Raw genomic sequence first — 17,837 nt, 5'->3', positions numbered from 1 at the left:
TATATGTTTTATTGACACTTGTTTTCAACTAAGATTTATATATTTTTTATAAATAAAATAAATTTAAAAGTTTATTGTATAGTTTGTATCTATATTATAAACATAAATCTGTAAAAATTTTTATTTTTTTTTTCTGTTTGTATATTTTAATAATTGTAATGAAACTTAGTCGGCTAATGTCAAAAAAAAAAATAATATATTTATTTACATTTATAGTGTTACAATTTTATTAACTTTGAGAATACCTGATGATGAGTTTTTAATTTTGAACTGGTTGTGTATTACACATGTAATAATATTCTAGCTTATGCATTAATTAATAAATTTCTGTATTTAAACTTTATTTATATATAGGTATGCTTGATAAATTATAATTTAAAACACAGGTGAATAAGAACATTATATAAATTGATTTTTATTTTCCCATGCCGATTAATAAGATATTACTACCAACCAACATTAACTGATTTATAATTAAGGTTACAATTTAGGATACAGTTTTTCATTTTTTTGAAATTAAGGTTCCATAAAGGTTATTGTTCTTTATTTTTAAGGTTTACCAATTAATTTCGGTATTGGTTCTGGTTCTTGGTTTCCATGCCTACATTGATCCATAGTTATTTTAAAGAATTGTTTATGAATTAACAAATAATTTTGTTATTTGTTTTATTTAATTATTTGGATGCCAAAAGATAAGGCTGTGTTTTGTAATCTTTGTTTAAAACACTCACAAATACATAATTGGTGAATAAGCCTCTTGCATCAGTGGTCTTGACTTAACTTTTTTACTGAAGAACAATTTACATCTTTATTATCAATAAATTAATTTCAGTTTTAGGTATTTTGTTTTAAATATTTTTGTTCAATCTGAAAATTGTTCAATGAAAAAAAGTTTTTATAAATTATTTATTTATTTCATTTGTTCAGGGTTTGCTAACCAGTTAATTACAATACACTGGTCGATTTTTCTAGGAATATTGGTTTCTCATTATAAAAATGTTGGCATTGGTTTTGCAAAATATCATTGCCAGGTATCATATTAATGCACTTAATTCTTTTATTTTTTAATTTTCTTGTATACTATTAGAATTGTAAGATTATTAATATTTATTATTTTTCTTATTTATTTCATATGGCTATTATTATTATGAAGAAACAATAAACAATTATTAGACCCTTTTATTTTTTGCTCATTAAAGTAATTGTCTCCTAAAATCTTTTAGATGTTGATGACCAAGATCTTAAATTTTCAAGTGTAATTAATTTGTTTGAAAAGGTTAGGGACCACTGCTATAACTAATTCAAATACCTATTGAAATTATTTCCATCACTTGTTGAATTTTTTCATTGTTAGTAAAGTTGTTAATTTTTATGCACATAATTTCCTATTTAATGAATATGGAAATACATTATAATTGATTAACGACAACAGCTTACCTTTGTGTTATTCTAAGCTATGACATAACATTCAGTTTTATTTTAACTACCTATATTAATTAGTAAAATCAATAAATTTAATTTTTGTTCTATGTATTCTTACCACATACTTAATATTAATTTTTAGCTTAATCTTTGTGCTCTTCCACACTAAACTTTATTTCATCTGTGTATTAATTTTAAATATCAAACATATGTTGTTTACTTATATCAGTTTAAAATACTATAATTTTTAATGTAATACATTAATAATTGATTTATCTACTTCCCTAGGACAGCTGTACTAGTGTTAATTTTGTTCACCTTCCTATATTAGTTTTAGTAAGTATTAATTAGAATATATAAGCATATATTTATCACATATTTTATGAGTTTAACTTATTCTAAACTATAGTCAGATATGTATATTCTGGTTTCATTTTGTAACACTTTATATTTATATATTATATATGAAATTAACACCATTGAAAATTATTAGACTGAAATTATTAATTACTAGCAAAAAATAATACAGGAATACAAAAAAAAGTCACATGGAACTTTTTTTATCTATTGATAATTGTCATAACATTGGTAAAATAAAAGTATTCTTTCATAGTAATTTTTAATTAAAAATTAAAGAATAACCTAATAATATAAAACAAAAATTAGTAAACTCTTAAAACCGATAAATAAATATATAATTAAATAGTTTGTAGATAGAAAACAAGGCCGGAAAAGTAAATTAATTTTTTTTAACTCGTTGACTTAATATAGAAAAATGTAAATTAGATTAAAAGTGAATTAGAAAAAAAAATGAATAATAATACATTTCGTTAAAGCTTAACGAATAACATATTATAGAAAACAATATTTAATAGTTAAGGTATAAAAGATAATAAAGGTCTTCCTATTTAAAACAAATGTATATTATTGCGTTAGGGGAGAGTGTGGTAAGTTGACGGATTCGTTTTAATTAACAAATTATGATATCAATCGATATTAGTATGCTTAGGGACTTATAGCTCTAAAAAATACACAAATATGCTTCTAAAATCATTAAAATATGCATTATAGTATGCATTTATATGAATTAAAAAAAAAAAAAATACCACATAGTACACAATATAAAACGTGTTCATCGGATTTAAATATATCTTTAAATTCCGAAACAAAACTTTGTAGTCGGCTACTCGTAGACTGTTGTACTTTCGGCATTATACAATGTTATAAAATATACGCTTACGACCGTTTTACGTATGATTGGACGTTGCATGGTTGCGAGACGCAAAAATAATGACGGATAATAATCGACTGAATTGAACACTAAACAAATAATCTATTATTCCATATCAACTATTATCTTTATTGACATCCGAACGATATCCAGCGGGTCAATACGGGTTTATAGTATTATTCATACTTACACAAAAATTATAACGAGATATGAGAGGTAATTTGCAGATAGCATATTATTGAAAGTATTAAGTCCTCTTAGTACATTTTTTCGATCGGTTGAAATATGTATATAATAGTTATATGTATCTATACTTTTTGATTTCGAATTTGAAAAATTTGTCAAAATATGCAAAATAAGCATAAAAAATTTAAAATATGCACTCTCCTGCAAAATCTCTCAAATAGGTATGCAAAAATATGCACATTCAAATTTTAAATCTGATATCATAGCAATGAGAAACGAATTTATTTCGCACTCTGCTATATTTAACAATAATTAAAAAAAGTATGCAAATGCTAGAAGTCTAAGCCTAAATATTAGTAACCGATTACATACATGATGTTACGAACAACTTACTTCTGGATACCGAGGTTATTTTGAGAAAAATTAAATATTTTATCAATGTTTCTTCCCAAAATTACGTTTTGATAACATTTTTGGTTCATTTGAAGTAACTATTTCTCGAATACCGTAAGTATAATTACTAAATCGATTTTACACTTTAGAAACTACATGTTATTACCTATATTTTGAATATATTTATGATAACTATGATAAACTGCATGTTATGATGAATAATTAAAACGTTTAAAAAAAAATTGTGGGGCAAGATGACATTGGTAAGTTGACGATGTCGTCAACTTACATCTGTACATTAAATAAAAGTATACGATTTTTAGAACAACTAATTTATTAGGATTACAATGGTGAGAAACTACAAAAGAAAAACAGAAAATTCATGATCGCGTGACACAAACAAGGCAATAGATGAATTTAAAGGTTCCAATTTATCATTTTTATTGTTTGTTATTGTATATTTTGTTTAAGCTACTTATTGTTTAAATATTATGAGATACCTAACTTAAATTTTTATCCATATAAGTAGGTACTGAAATGGTTATCCCTAGGTTATTTAATTGTTAAATTTAACTGAAGAAAGTTACTATTATGAATTTATACTTTAAATTGTTATATTGTTAAGTTTTAAATACCATAATATTGAAATCAATTTTATTTTTTTTATATCATATACTAAACTGTATTTTAATTATGATAATTTTGTAATTGTTAATAGGTACCTACTCAATTATGACTGATAGAAGTTCCTAAGAATTGGTATTTTTATAGGATTTTTAAGTTTTAAATATAATGTTTACCTAAATACATTTTATTTTGTTTTTAGTATATAGGTACTAAAATGTGAATTAATTATGTTCATAATCTATTTGTTATTGCTTAAATATGAGTTATGACTGATAAAAATTTCTAAGAATTGATATTTCTTGTTGTTTTGTTTGAGATCTTACTTTTTTTTCTAAAAATTCTAAACTGTTTAAATAATTAAGTTGTTATTTTTGAATTTTGAATAAAGGTTATTGTATTATTTAAATTTATTTGATCATTTGTTTGATCATTTTTATTTAATCAAATAATAATTTGTATTATTTTGTAAAATTGAACTTTTATTGTGTATATAATTTGTATAAAACATTTTAATAAAATTAAATAAATAAAGAAATTACTTAAAAATAATATTCAATAATTTACCTTGAGTAATTATTATAAAATATTTAATATTATTATAGATTAAATATACAAAATATTTATTCTATATTTCATTGATTTATCTATGTAATAAAATACACCAGTCAACTTACCCTAGGGGAAAGTCAACTGACCCTAAGTACGGGATAATATGACGAATTCAGCATTTTTTTTGTAAAATTTATAAGTGATAAACCTTTTAATATTAAAGCTTGAATTTATTACAGGTTATTCTTCATATTTAAGACAATATTTATACAATATTTCAAAATTTTCCGACTACTATTTAATAATGTAAATATTAATCAATCCTTAAGTTCGTCAACTTACCACATTTTCTCCTTATTGTTGTGGTTACTTTAATACCTAAATCAATTACGAAATCCAACAAAATAGTTGAATTTTTTTAATGTATTTTTTACCTACAAGTTTTCATCGACAAAACTTTTTTTTTAATTTTTATTTTGGTAATACTCACTAAATGTTAATAATCATGTTCAGGTTATAAATATGTAATTATTAGAACCCGAAAGTTCATGTATTAAAAACTCTCAAAATATGCATTTAAAATAACTAAAATATATGCTATTGTATTAACAGTAGATAGGTATATTGTATTTAATTCAAATGAATGGTGATTATCAGCCAATGTATTTTTGTAAAGAGAATAGCTCTGTTCTATATCAGAAGAAGAAATTGGCACATACTTGAAATTTATGAAGTCATTCATTTTAAGATCTGGAAAACCATCTGTTGTTGTTTCTTCTCCTGATATGATTTTTGAAATGTTTGGTACTGTCTTAAACCTCTCGTTTTTCTAGATAACTTGTTCCAATTTTATTGTAAATTAGGTTCCTATACAGTGCCACAACTACAAAATAGGAGGCCCGTGTGCGGTAATTATATAAGGCCCTTCCTAGGATTTATTTTTGTTGTACGTCTTATTTAAAAGAATCAATATTTTTAGGTTTTAAAACACGTTTCACATTAGTTATTGTATTATATATATATATCAAATTAAATACCTACAACTGTTGTATATTATACTAATTACATGTTTATGTAGTTATGTTGTATGCTTACTCAAATATTCAATAGACTCATTGTTAAATAAATATTATATTACTCTAAAATACTATAATATCCTAGTCTGAATTTTAAAAAAAGTTTCTTTTTATTATAAAATAATAATATAATATTATTAAATAATTGTGTGTTTGTAAAGTGTAGTTTATTTTAGGCTGCGACTAGGGGGCCCCCCAAATGTATGTAAGCCTTGGGGGTCCGTGTACACGGCACACTCTGCACACCCGGTTATTGCGGCACTGTTCCTAAAACACCTTTTGGAACTTTACTTTTTTTCTCTAAGAAATTAACTATAATTTAAATTGCTTTAACTAAGAGTGTTCCTCGAGTTTATTTACGATAAATGGCTGATTATAAGAAACCATCGTTTGTGTGAATAAAAATAAAATTTTATCATACCTTTTTATTACATATTATTCTTTTATTTTTTCAATTGCATGGCACCATCAGTATCAAGCATATTAATCACTTTTTGTACTGTACCACTATAATGTAATTACTAGGGCTCAGATTTCAATGCAAAGTGCATATTTTTTTGGTTGATCATACACAATGTTCTCTAAAAACACAATTCGTTTCATGTAACGAGGGTTTCAAAACTACAAATTTTATTTTGTATTTTTTTGCATATTTCGACGTTTTTTCATTTTTAGAGTATTTTTAGTATTATTGGGTAATTATGTTGGTTTTTAATGCATGTTTGTTCGATTTACTAAACAAATTTAGCCTATTTAAAATAAAATCAAAAGACAAATTATTTTCTTGATATTTAAGTAGGATTTATCGCGTTTTTCCATACACATTGACAATCTTTATTTTTTGATTCAGTTTTTATCTTTGCTTTATTATTAACTATGGAACGTCACCAGTATTCGGTAAAATAACAAATAATCAGCTTGTTCATATTATCCTGCAGACGTTGCTCGGATTACGTGTGAATGTGATTTTAATGTATTAAATAGAGTGTTAAATTATACCCAAAATAAAAAAAATTATGTCATTTATAAGGTCATTTATGTGATAAAATGCATTTTTTAAGGACATTTTTGGCTATTTTTTAGAGCATATTTGTATAATTTTAAGTGCATTTAAATCCGGGCCCTAGTAATTACAATTATAAAATACTAAATTAAACGTATCTTATCTGTACGTACATATACAGATTATACAGATTATACATTGAACATTTAACCACGCCGACGCGTTTTATACGAAGTTTTTGTTTAATTATTTTTCGTTTCATCTGATAGAATAATATAACTAAGTGGTCATTTTAATTATTTTATATGGATATCCATACATTTTTATGCAAAAAAATATAAATGGAAAATTATGTGACAGTAAGTGTCTTTATTCATATTTTATTCTTATGTTTATTATCCAACTGAAACTCATATTCCTTCTTCGTAGGAAGCGTCTAATTCTACTCAAAAAAAATAATGACCAACAATCAACAGTATTATTAGATATTGTAGAGGTATTTTATTTATGATAATGTAACTAGTTAAATTAATTTAGAAGTTGTGTACTTGTGGTTTATAAGTTTGCATTTTGTTTTCAGAAGACTGCTCACACAGTTATGAATATCAATATGGATACTATCTAATACTTTTCCAGAGTTTGTGACACGTGCAATGCATCAGTTTTGTATAAGATTATATGTGTATAAAGCAGCTAATGAAAGTTAATACTTTCATGGTACCTGAACTTCAAGATTTGATTTGACTTATTGATTTCGACTCTCATGATTATCACTGTAATTTAGCGTATCACAAAACTTCATTATTGAAATCTAATTTTAAGGCTTAAATTGAAAAACAATATATTCTATCTGTTGATTTACAAATTTTAAAACAAAAATTAGATTTTATAAATAAAAACATAAACCTTTTAGTTTCTATGGTTGAAACTTTAATACTATGTGGTTAATAAGGTTTAGCACTTCGTTGTATAAATAATAATGGTAACAATTTTTCTGAAGAAACTCAAAATAATGATGGAAACTTCCGAGCTCCTCTAAAATATCAAGCCATACCTAACTAATGATCAGCTTAGATATTGTTCGCTGAACTCTGCGAAAAATGCCATCTACATAAATAATCGAGTCTAAAATGATTGCATTATGTAATTATGCATAATTTAATAAAAAAAAAACAAATTATTGAACAGACTAATACATCTAAGGGTGTTTCTCAGTAACAGTAGATAAAACTGCAGATATAAACAATAATAAATCAAGAATTTTCGAAATATATATTTAAATATTTTAAAATTAAAATAAATAATAATTAAATAAAATATAGATAGTTAAAATATGTTTAAGTATTTCTGAATAACTTCAGCTAGCTAAAATAAAAATTAATAATAAATACATTTTGATCTTCCTAATATCATTAATACACATAAAATAAAATATTTTTAAAAAACTCAAAAAAACAATGTATTTCCCTCATAAAAAAAATTTAGTTTCATTAAAAAATAACGAAAGAAAATGTCATAGGACAGTTGTGGAAATTGTATATTTATGAAATTTTATATTTGACTTAAAGAATATATGTTTGAATAACACACCTTCGACTTTTTAACACACAAAATATTTACGACTTTTTACTACCGATAAAAATTATCTAGAAAACTTTATTTTATAATCATCATATATTTATTTATTTATGGAATGTATTATGTGAGTTTTTTATTTTTTTTCCGCCGTGTAGGAACTAACATGTATTTTTTTACCTACTAGGTCTCGTGTAGGAACTTACATTTGCCCATATATAAAACTGAACATAATCAAAAGTGAAAATCGTTGTTACGGGTTGGCTTCGAAACTACTTATTCAATCGTCATGAAATTTTTTTTTTTAATTTAAGCAGATATCATTGAGCCGTTTTAAGCATACATTTAGTCCGATAAAATTAGTAAATGATTAGTTATTAATTAAAATAAACATGTAAATTGTGTACCTATATACATATTGTGCAGCACGGTGACCCACGGGTTCCCAGCTGCCTGCAATCTGACCTTTTTGTCTGTCAAATTATGTGTTTGATATTGGCTTGTAGATATGAATTGTACCGAGAAGTTTATTGAAAATAATCTCGCTTATCCGACGTCTTCTAACACTATAATTTTTACCGAATACTCACATTAACTAATTAATTATTTGTTATAACTTTTAATATTACAAATTTTAACAATAAAATACACGTTGTTGACATAATAAACCAATACACATACTTATTTTACAAACGTTATCCATCCGTTTTTATTCACATTTACAACAGAAATTTCAATAGAGCAGTGTAATATTATTTTGTCCGTATCATTGCGTTATATTTTTTTTTTTTTTTTTTTTTTATCGTTGAGTTTTATTATTTTGTTTTGTTTTTTATTTTACATGAAAGAGTACAAACACCACATCTATAAGTTAATTGGGTAATTATTTATTTGTCAATGTAATTATTAATATTATATACACATAGAGATTTGATCAAAATCTAAAGTAAATCTAAATTAAATATAAAGTATCTATAAAATATTCTTTTTATTTTATTGTAGCTTTTAACTCTAAAAAAGAACTCTTGAAATAAATATAATTAATATTCATTGTGAACTTCATAAATCGCTGTTCTCACAAAAGTTTACACACATTTTTTTAGTGCATTTAATTATCGGTTTAAACTCACATAATCTTTCGAATATTTCGATTATACATTTTTCTCAGTAAATTTGCCAGCATCATCGATGATTATTCCCTCCAATGTTAATTGATAATATAAATAATCGGTGTACCAAAGTCAACATTTGTATTATCTATATTTTTGTTCGTTGGCTTTTAGGCTTTTTTACTTGATTGTGTTCTTCAATTTTTTCGATGGAAGTTTTGTTTTTATGTGAATTTGGATTTGTATTAGTTGCATAATGCCCATGAAGAGGAAATCAAACCTTGACCGCTCCACAAATAATGCTATCATTCACAAGTGTACGATCAAAATATAGTTGGAGATGATAATAATAATACTACCAACAATGATATTAACGACAACAGCCATGACTAATAACAGTGATAAAAATAACAATAACAACAATTACAATAATGAAAATAACGGCAATAACGAGAAAAACAACAATAACAAGTCCGCCTTCAATTATAATAAATTTATTGAATAGATAATAAATTAATAGAAATGATTCTTACGTTTCGATAGGAAATATGAATTTAAAATGTGTCTTCTGTCATGCATTGAAATTAAATTTAAAGAACCACCAGTTCTCTGATATTCAGGTGGAAAAGTTTTATCGGCAGAGATTACTGCTTTGTTTTGCAAGTCCATCAATAAGGCACAGAAATGTCATATGCTTTGACATCACGAATCCCTCTTTTACTCGTGGACAATTTTATGTTGTTTGCTCTCGTATCAACTCGGCAAAAATTCTATAAATTTATGCGTCTCACCAAAGAACAAAAATATTGTTTACAAAGAAGTATTATAACTTTAATAAAAATATGTACAGAGATATTATATAAATTAAAGAGATATAATAAGAGTTTAAAGAAAGTTATAATTTTTTGAACCTCATTTTTTTCATAAAATATTCGAATATCTTCTGGACGAAAACGCGTTTATTATATATAGTACTTAGTTAGTATAATATATTTTTCTTTTCTCTATAATGATTAATCCTAAGGCCTTTTTTATTAAATCTTTAATATCTGTAAATTATTATAAATTATTATTTATAACTTATAATAACTCAACAAAATATAGTATATACTTATTCATCTCGTTTCACATACATGCACAAGCCCGTATCTAGATGGGGGGAGTCCAGGGTGTCTGGACCCCCCCCCCCCCGAAATTTTGTCAATATTTTACGAATGTTTAAAATACTTATTTATTTTTATTAACAACATAAATATTTTCAGTCAAAAATGACTTAAGCTCCAATTAATCATTGACTGCTTTTAATTTTATACCATAATATCATATGAAAATATGATATTAATTTTAATAAAAAAAGATTAAATCTTTTTCTGTTTTATTTTTAACCAAATATCAAAAGTTCAAATCTAAATTCAATAAAATTACAATATACATGTTTTGGACCTCTCCCGAAAAAAATGTCTACATACGGTCTTGTACATACATACATAAATACATATATACATACATACATACATACATTTGTATTGTGTAAATTGTACAAGGTAATAGGTAATTGTATTTATATATATTTATATTAATTTGATAATTAGTGAAATCCAAGAAAGGTGTGAAACAGTTTAACAGAAAATAAAGTAAGAAGTTACTTTAAAAATAAGTACTTCATTGAGTTAGAAATTCCTTAAAAAATTGTTACTCCTTATGTAAATTTAAAAAACTTACTTTAATATTAAACTCATTAATTCCCAGTCTAGATAGAAATAAAAAAATAAATAAATAAAGTCACAATTTTATTGAATTTGTATGTATGTACCCGATGATGAATTTTTAATTTGAAACTGGTTGTACCTTTATTATAAATTATTAATAATATAATAATATAATTATTATATAATTATAAATATAATAATACTCCAGACTAAGCATTTATTTATTTCTATGTATAAAATTAAGGTTAATAATAAAATGAAAAAATGATTATTTTAGAATTTTTGTTAAACTATAAATTTACAATATTAACAGCCTAATAAAAACTATGAAAAATTATTACTATACTAATAATCTACAATAGTTAATTAAATGTAGATTAAAATATCTACTATTTGTATATAATTACATAAATGCTGACATTATAATTTCTAGAAAGGTGATATTTATTGTTGTAATAAAAATATTATTGATAACAATAAGTTATCAATTGTTATTAAACCTTTAAAAGTCTGGATTAAAATGTATTAATATTAAAGAAACAGTATCGGTTCCACGTAGAAAGACGATTGACACATAATGATAGTACGTTGGTAATATTGAAACTTACAATTATTAATTTCAATAAATAATGGTAAGTCGTTTATTCACATTTTTTCTTTTTGTTCTGTATGTCTTTTATTTTATTCATATTTTGTTTATTGCATTAAATACACGGTTAGAGTATTTTAGTAGTTTTTACACAATAACCTATATAACACATATTTAACTTTCAATTGAAAACGAAAAAAGTTATTTTTTAAAAACTATTGGTGTTTTTGATACAAATTTTAAATAGATCTGTCGTTGGTTTATATTCTGTCTGGTTTTCTTTTCTTATTACGAATATTACAACTTTTTTTAAATTAATGCGAAAAAAGCAAGGATATTATTCTCAAGTAGACTAAATAACGAGTTCAAATCAAATTTTAAAATTCTTTTCGTATAAATAGATTTACCGGTATACGTTTACTTAACTTACATTCTAAAATGAATAAAATAATTAATTATCATACTCTCAACATTTTTAAACGTTTGTTCACTATGTAAAAAATAATTATTACGAACTAATTAAATCCAATTATATTAATTGTGAAATTAATTGTCAATGAAAATTCATAATATTATTGATTTTAATTGAATATTATCAAATAGTAGAAGAACATAATTTTATAAATTTAGTTAATGGCTTTTAATAATAATTTTTATATTAAATTATATTTTATATAACGAGTTGAATTATAACTGATTATTGGTTACAATGCTCATTGAAGTGTTTTTAGATTTTAACATTATATAAATATGCATTTAAGATAATTTAAATGTAAGTAGGTAATATAAGTTTATTATAATCAGTTTATAAACAGTTCAACAGTTATTCGATGAATAAAAATCGAAATATAAAATTAGAAAAAATCTGTATCACATTAAATATATTTTAGAAAATAAATGTTTTATTTTTATCAAAAACATACAAATTAGTTATTCATTATTTCGAAAAAAATGGATTGTTATGAAATTTAAAAAATATTTATTAAAATAAATGTTAGTAACTAAGTATCTATTTAATAAGTACCTAATTAAAAAGTAAAATATTTGTTAATATTAACATTATTAACATTAAACTTTGTTACAAATAGACGATTAATATTTGTTACAGTTGCAGTTGTGCAAAATTTATTTGGGAACTTATAAAATTGTTGGTAAGTATATTGGTGTACTGAATATTATATATATTTTATAGGTTACAGGTTTAAAAGAATGTCTTATAATTTATAAATATAAGTATTCACTGGTATCATGTCATTTTTAAAGAAATTATTAAATTAATAACAAATTAAAATATAATTTTAGTATATGATGGAAAAAATAATACACTAAGTTATCACACCATTATAACCATAAAAAATTACCAATATGTTATTGATTGAGTTATTAATATCATTCATTTTAATTAACTAAATAATATACCTATGTGTTATTTAATAACACATATTTTTTATATCTTTAAGTATACTTAAACCAAAACCAAAAAATGAATGGATATAATTATTGTATTTATTACATTTTTGGTTTCTATTTTAATATACGATAATTTAAGTAAATTTAAAGCTAAATTTAATGAAAGTTGTATATTTATAGAAGATATTTATCTAAAGTTCACATCCGACTAAAATAGCTAGTACCTTGTATAATAAAATTACATAACTAATGAGATAGTAGTTTTTCTATTAATTAATGGCAAAGGGACAAATTCCAATAATCTAAAGATAAAAAAAATTTTTTGAACACAGGTGTTCCAGGTGTTCCACTACGTACTATTGGTATTAAACGATTATTAAAAATGGAAAGAAGTCGTACTCCCAAGGAAAATTATTTACACAACTTTACATACAACGAGCAGGAATTTTCATTCAATAAAGCGAAAGAATTGATGTCCAAACATTTGGATTTCGATGGCTCAGTCGATTTGGATGAGAGTATAAATGGTATATCTAAAGTGTGTTTGAATAATCCTTTGACTAAAAACGCATTAAACGGTACAGTATATAATTTATTATTATTATTATATTATTTTCGGATTATATTTATTTGTATGTTTCAATTTTCTATCACTCATAATTATTCTTGGGAATTTAGGAAAAATGATGCTTGATTTAGAAAAAATTGTTAATAAATTGGACCAACAGATCGAATGCAAAGGAGTGATTTTATACGGGGCCGATGGTAATTTCTGTTCCGGGGGTGATTTAAACATGATGAAACAAATGAACAATCCGGAAATGGGATATGCAATGGCAACTTACATGAATAACATTCTAGATAAATTCAAAAAACTACCCATGATTACCGTTGCATTTATTGAAGGCTCAGGTATTAATTTATAATTTTAATGACATTTTAAATATTTTTAAAACACATTGAAGTAGAATGCTGAGGAAGTAAATGTTATTTTTAAATTTTTTCTTTACATTTTATTTCATTTAATTTTAATTGTTTTTATAACATCATAATAATTTTTAACACTTTTGGTCGAACTCGGTTAACCATGAATTGTACAAAAAATAAAACTTCACAAAAACGATTCAGGTATGATGGTGTGTGCTTGTCGACGTAATATTATTTTCAATTCGATTCAAAAAGAAAAACTCGAAATTTGTACAGGTGCCTTAGGCGGAGGAGCAGAGCTGACCACGGCATGCGATTACAGGCTGATGAGCACCAAGATGGAGACCACGGCCATCGGGTTTATTCACGCAAAAATGGGCATAGTGCCCGCGTGGGGTTCGACGGGCCGCCTGATGTCGATTATGGGCCGTCAGAATACGCTGAACTTGTTGCTGGACAGCCGGCCACTGAGGGCAGCCGAAGCGATGGACATTGGCCTAGTGGACGGTACGGTGGCCACTTTGCAAGACGCCACGGACTGGCTGTCGCAGAAGACTAGACACCACGTGAACGTGATCCGGGCCATAAAGCGGACGTTATCGTGTCACGACGACGGAACCGACGGGAGAGCGGCTGCGTTGATGGAACGCAAAATATTCGCACCGCTTTGGGGAGGGCCCGCCAACCAAATGGCTCTTGATCAGTATTTCAGTCGCAACAAATAAATGTTCTTTAGAATTGGTGTTTTTTATACAAATTTTAAATAAAGCTGTCGTTGGTTTATATTCGGTCTGGCTTTCTTTTCTTATTACGAATGTTATAATATTACACTTAAAACGAAGGACTTCATTATGCACGGATTCTATTAGATTAATGAAACTCATATTTTGAATGTTCCAGATTACTGAGGCATACAGACGGGAGACGATAAGCTGCGTCAAAATTAATCTTTTTTTAAAAGTTAAAATACAAATTAAATAAATATAAATAATAATAAATATTTAATTACTAGTTTACTAATATCTTTTTTTGAAAGTATTAGTAAACTAGTAATTAGATAAATAAATTAGTATACTGCGGCGAAAAAAAAAATTTTAAATTATACAATCTGCGACAAAACCGATAAAATACATTATACTAATTTTTTTTTATTTTATATACCTCTTATATAATATATACATATTGGTACGATAATATACATGCGTTTATCGTTTAATTAGATATACGTGTTATGACAGTTTACATATCATAATTAGGACTGTGATTTTGATGAAAATGTATTATTTTTTTTAATGCCTCAACACGTAGGTCCCTAAAAAGAAAATGTTTTTCAAGTGATATTGATTAATTTAATGTAGTTTTTATTTTTCAGTTTTTTGCATTTTATGACAAATTTAACTTTAAGTTAATTTTTTGGGCATATTTTGCTTTTTTTATGACATTTTTTAAGTTTTTAAAGTATTTTTAGAATGTATTTATTAATTCTTAAATGTTAGTATATTTGATCACGCGTTTCAGCGTTTGTTCACTTAAAACATGGACGTTTAGTATATAATCTACTAAATGATAAATTGATAAATGCGAGCATATCGGCCCAAGTATATATTTTATAAAAATTATAACACAATTAAAATGGTGAAAAATTTTTTTTGACAAACGCAGTATTTCAAATTTTCCGAGGATTTCAATTTATTTTGGATAGAGAAAATTTGAAAGACATCCATTTGATTTTGGAAAACGATTTTTTGAAGCTTCGATCTGTTAGATTATAGAAGTAGTTGAAGTATTACCTTAACAAGAAATGTGGGTTATCTGATTAACTAGTTGTAAAAACTTAAATATTTCAAGAATAATCGATATATCACTGGGATGAGAATCAGAACCAGGAATAGCGTCGATTAAGTTAAAAAGTAAAACATTTTTTTGTTTTACTTGTCTATCAATTATTTCATTAGTTAAGTTATTACTAGGGCGCAGATTTTAATGCAAAATGTATTTTTTTTTCTAAATCCTTTCGCAATGCTCAGTTTGGCAAAAATATGTTTCAAGTGGTATATATTCATATAATTCAATTTTTATTTTGAATTTTTTTTGCATTCTTGTCATATTTATTTAATTAATGCATTTTTGATATTTTCACTACTTTTAAAAACATTATTTTCATATTTTTTAAAAATTTAGCATTTTTGGAAAAAATTAAAAAAAATCAAATATTCATATTATTTTTCTTTAATCAAATTATTGACAACTACACTTTATCGTCTTATGTTATCGTTATGTTATTAAATTGTGGTATAATAGGTGATAACGATAACAATAATAAGGACTACGTGTGTGGAAAGCATTGATTAAATAAAATAAAAAAAATTTAATGCATTTTTTACATTTTTACGTCATTAATTCAATTTTTCACGTTTTTATACATTTTTTCTAAGTCATTTTAAGGTATTTTTTAGGGCATTAAAATCCGCGCCCTAATTATTACTAATAAGTAAAGTAGAAATTCTCCTTTCCAAAATTCTACAATTTGCTTGTTCAATAGTTTTGACGAAGTTTTTTAGGAATAAAACTCTATGTTATCTGCCGATAATAAATCCAAACGACGAGCAAGGTTGTCAACCTTCGATACCATATTTGATAGTTTATCCGTGTGGGAGTTCACCAAAGCAATAAGTTTGCTGTGCAATTTCTTGAGTTCATTTAAAGATTTGGTAATTCATCGAGTTAATTTTCCAAAGTAAATATTTGTAAGATAATCTTTAGTTTATAAAATTGGAATGATATAACCGAAAAAAAAAATTGAATCCGCCATTCAATACAACGAAAAGTAAAATAATATTCATTAGGAACATTGAATATATAATATTTGCTCATAAAATTAACACTTACAAGAGAATAAAAAATTAAAAATTTCAACCTATACCTTAATTTACGAGCCTTTACAAAGTTCCTGGGCATGTGCCCGGTTACACCATCTTACATCTACTCGAAATTCTTATAATGTATCTCTCTACAATTATTTATAAAAAAAATTGTCATGATAACTGATTATTTTCTACTTACAAGTCTTTCAATTTTTCTCTACAGAATTGTACATACCTCAAATTTATATGAAAGACCGTTGATTCATGATTAAATACACATATTTTTATAAGATTTATTTTACTTAATTTTAAATTTTTTAAAGAAAACAAGGAAATGGGGTAAGTGAGCAAAAAGGCAGGTAGAAAGATAGAAAAATAAGCCATCTCCATATATTCCTCCAAAAAGAGAGGTTTTATAATGTCTGTAGTTATTCTTAAGTTTTATGTCCTTCCTCTGGATAATAATCGATCATATATATAAGAAACTATCCACTCGTCACTGCATAAATTGTTAAATATTAGAGATATTTATTGTTAGCTATTAGCTACTCAAATCGGTGAGGTAATTAACAAGTCGTATTAATTGTTTAATGAAACGATTGGATTCGAGAAGATTCATTATAAATTAGCTAAAACATACAAACTAACATGTATAATATTATAGACTATATTAAACAATAATACTCACATTTGGTCATTAATTTGTGGTTAAAAATGTGAACATACCGAGAAAGGCTAAAAATCTAAAATACTTACACATGTACCTACTTGAAATGTGTACCTATCTGTATTTGTTAAAGTTGATCAACAGTAAGATAAAAATAATGGTCAACGATTTCTATACTGGACACTGGTTTTCAAAAACAGCGTAAGAAAAATTTTATTTCTGTTATATAGTAAATTGAAATATTATATTATAAAAAAAAAAAAAGAAACCTTAAAATATTTATCAGTTAGTGAGCTATTTTTTTGGTTATCAGCGGAATTGTTTACCTACAATAAAATTTTTTAAAAAAAAAACAAAACGTACCTATTCTTTTTTATCCTAAACCACATGTGAAACTTAAATCACTATTATAGGTATACTATATTATTTGGTATATATATATCTTTTATCTAAATCTATGCGTGAACAAATGAACAAATTTCACAATAGGTACATCTTAT

At 24.9% G+C, this 17,837-nt stretch overlaps 1 protein-coding gene across 6 annotated transcripts; it reads left to right on the top strand.

Annotated features, from left to right (window-relative positions):
• The first annotated feature begins 1,568 nt into the window (after nucleotides 1-1,568).
• LOC112681901 (ethylmalonyl-CoA decarboxylase-like) lies at nucleotides 1,569-14,591 on the top strand. Of its 6 annotated transcripts, none has more exons than XM_025552248.1 (5): nucleotides 1,569-1,758; nucleotides 12,578-12,620; nucleotides 13,212-13,457; nucleotides 13,558-13,791; nucleotides 14,083-14,591. In XM_025552248.1, the coding sequence occupies exons 3-5, from the start codon at nucleotides 13,262-13,264 to the stop codon at nucleotides 14,529-14,531; spliced, it is 879 nt and encodes a 292-aa protein (XP_025408033.1). In that variant the 5' UTR covers nucleotides 1,569-1,758; nucleotides 12,578-12,620; nucleotides 13,212-13,261; the 3' UTR covers nucleotides 14,532-14,591. The 6 variants fall into 6 exon arrangements, with proteins under 6 accessions (XP_025408033.1, XP_025408030.1, XP_025408032.1 ...); XM_025552245.1 differs by lacking the exon at nucleotides 1,569-1,758 and adding an exon at nucleotides 7,096-7,262; XM_025552247.1 differs by lacking the exon at nucleotides 1,569-1,758 and adding an exon at nucleotides 8,891-8,941.
• The last annotated feature ends 3,246 nt before the right edge of the window (nucleotides 14,592-17,837 follow it).

This window comes from Sipha flava, unplaced genomic scaffold (genome assembly GCF_003268045.1).
Source record: "Sipha flava isolate LNK unplaced genomic scaffold, YSA_version1 198_pilon_pilon, whole genome shotgun sequence".
NCBI lineage: Eukaryota > Metazoa > Arthropoda > Insecta > Hemiptera > Aphididae > Sipha > Sipha flava.
Note: the sequence above shows the minus strand (reverse complement) of the source record. Positions and strands in the feature narration are given on the sequence as shown.

What these genes read in the sequence shown, in the direction of transcription:
- LOC112681901 (XM_025552245.1), top strand. An exon ending in GGGAACTTATAAAATTGTTG is followed by an intron (nt 12,621 to 13,211) that starts GTAAGTATATTG and finishes TTTTGAACACAG; the next exon opens with GTGTTCCAGGTGTTCCACTA. An exon ending in GACTAAAAACGCATTAAACG is followed by an intron (nt 13,458 to 13,557) that starts GTACAGTATATA and finishes TTGGGAATTTAG; the next exon opens with GAAAAATGATGCTTGATTTA.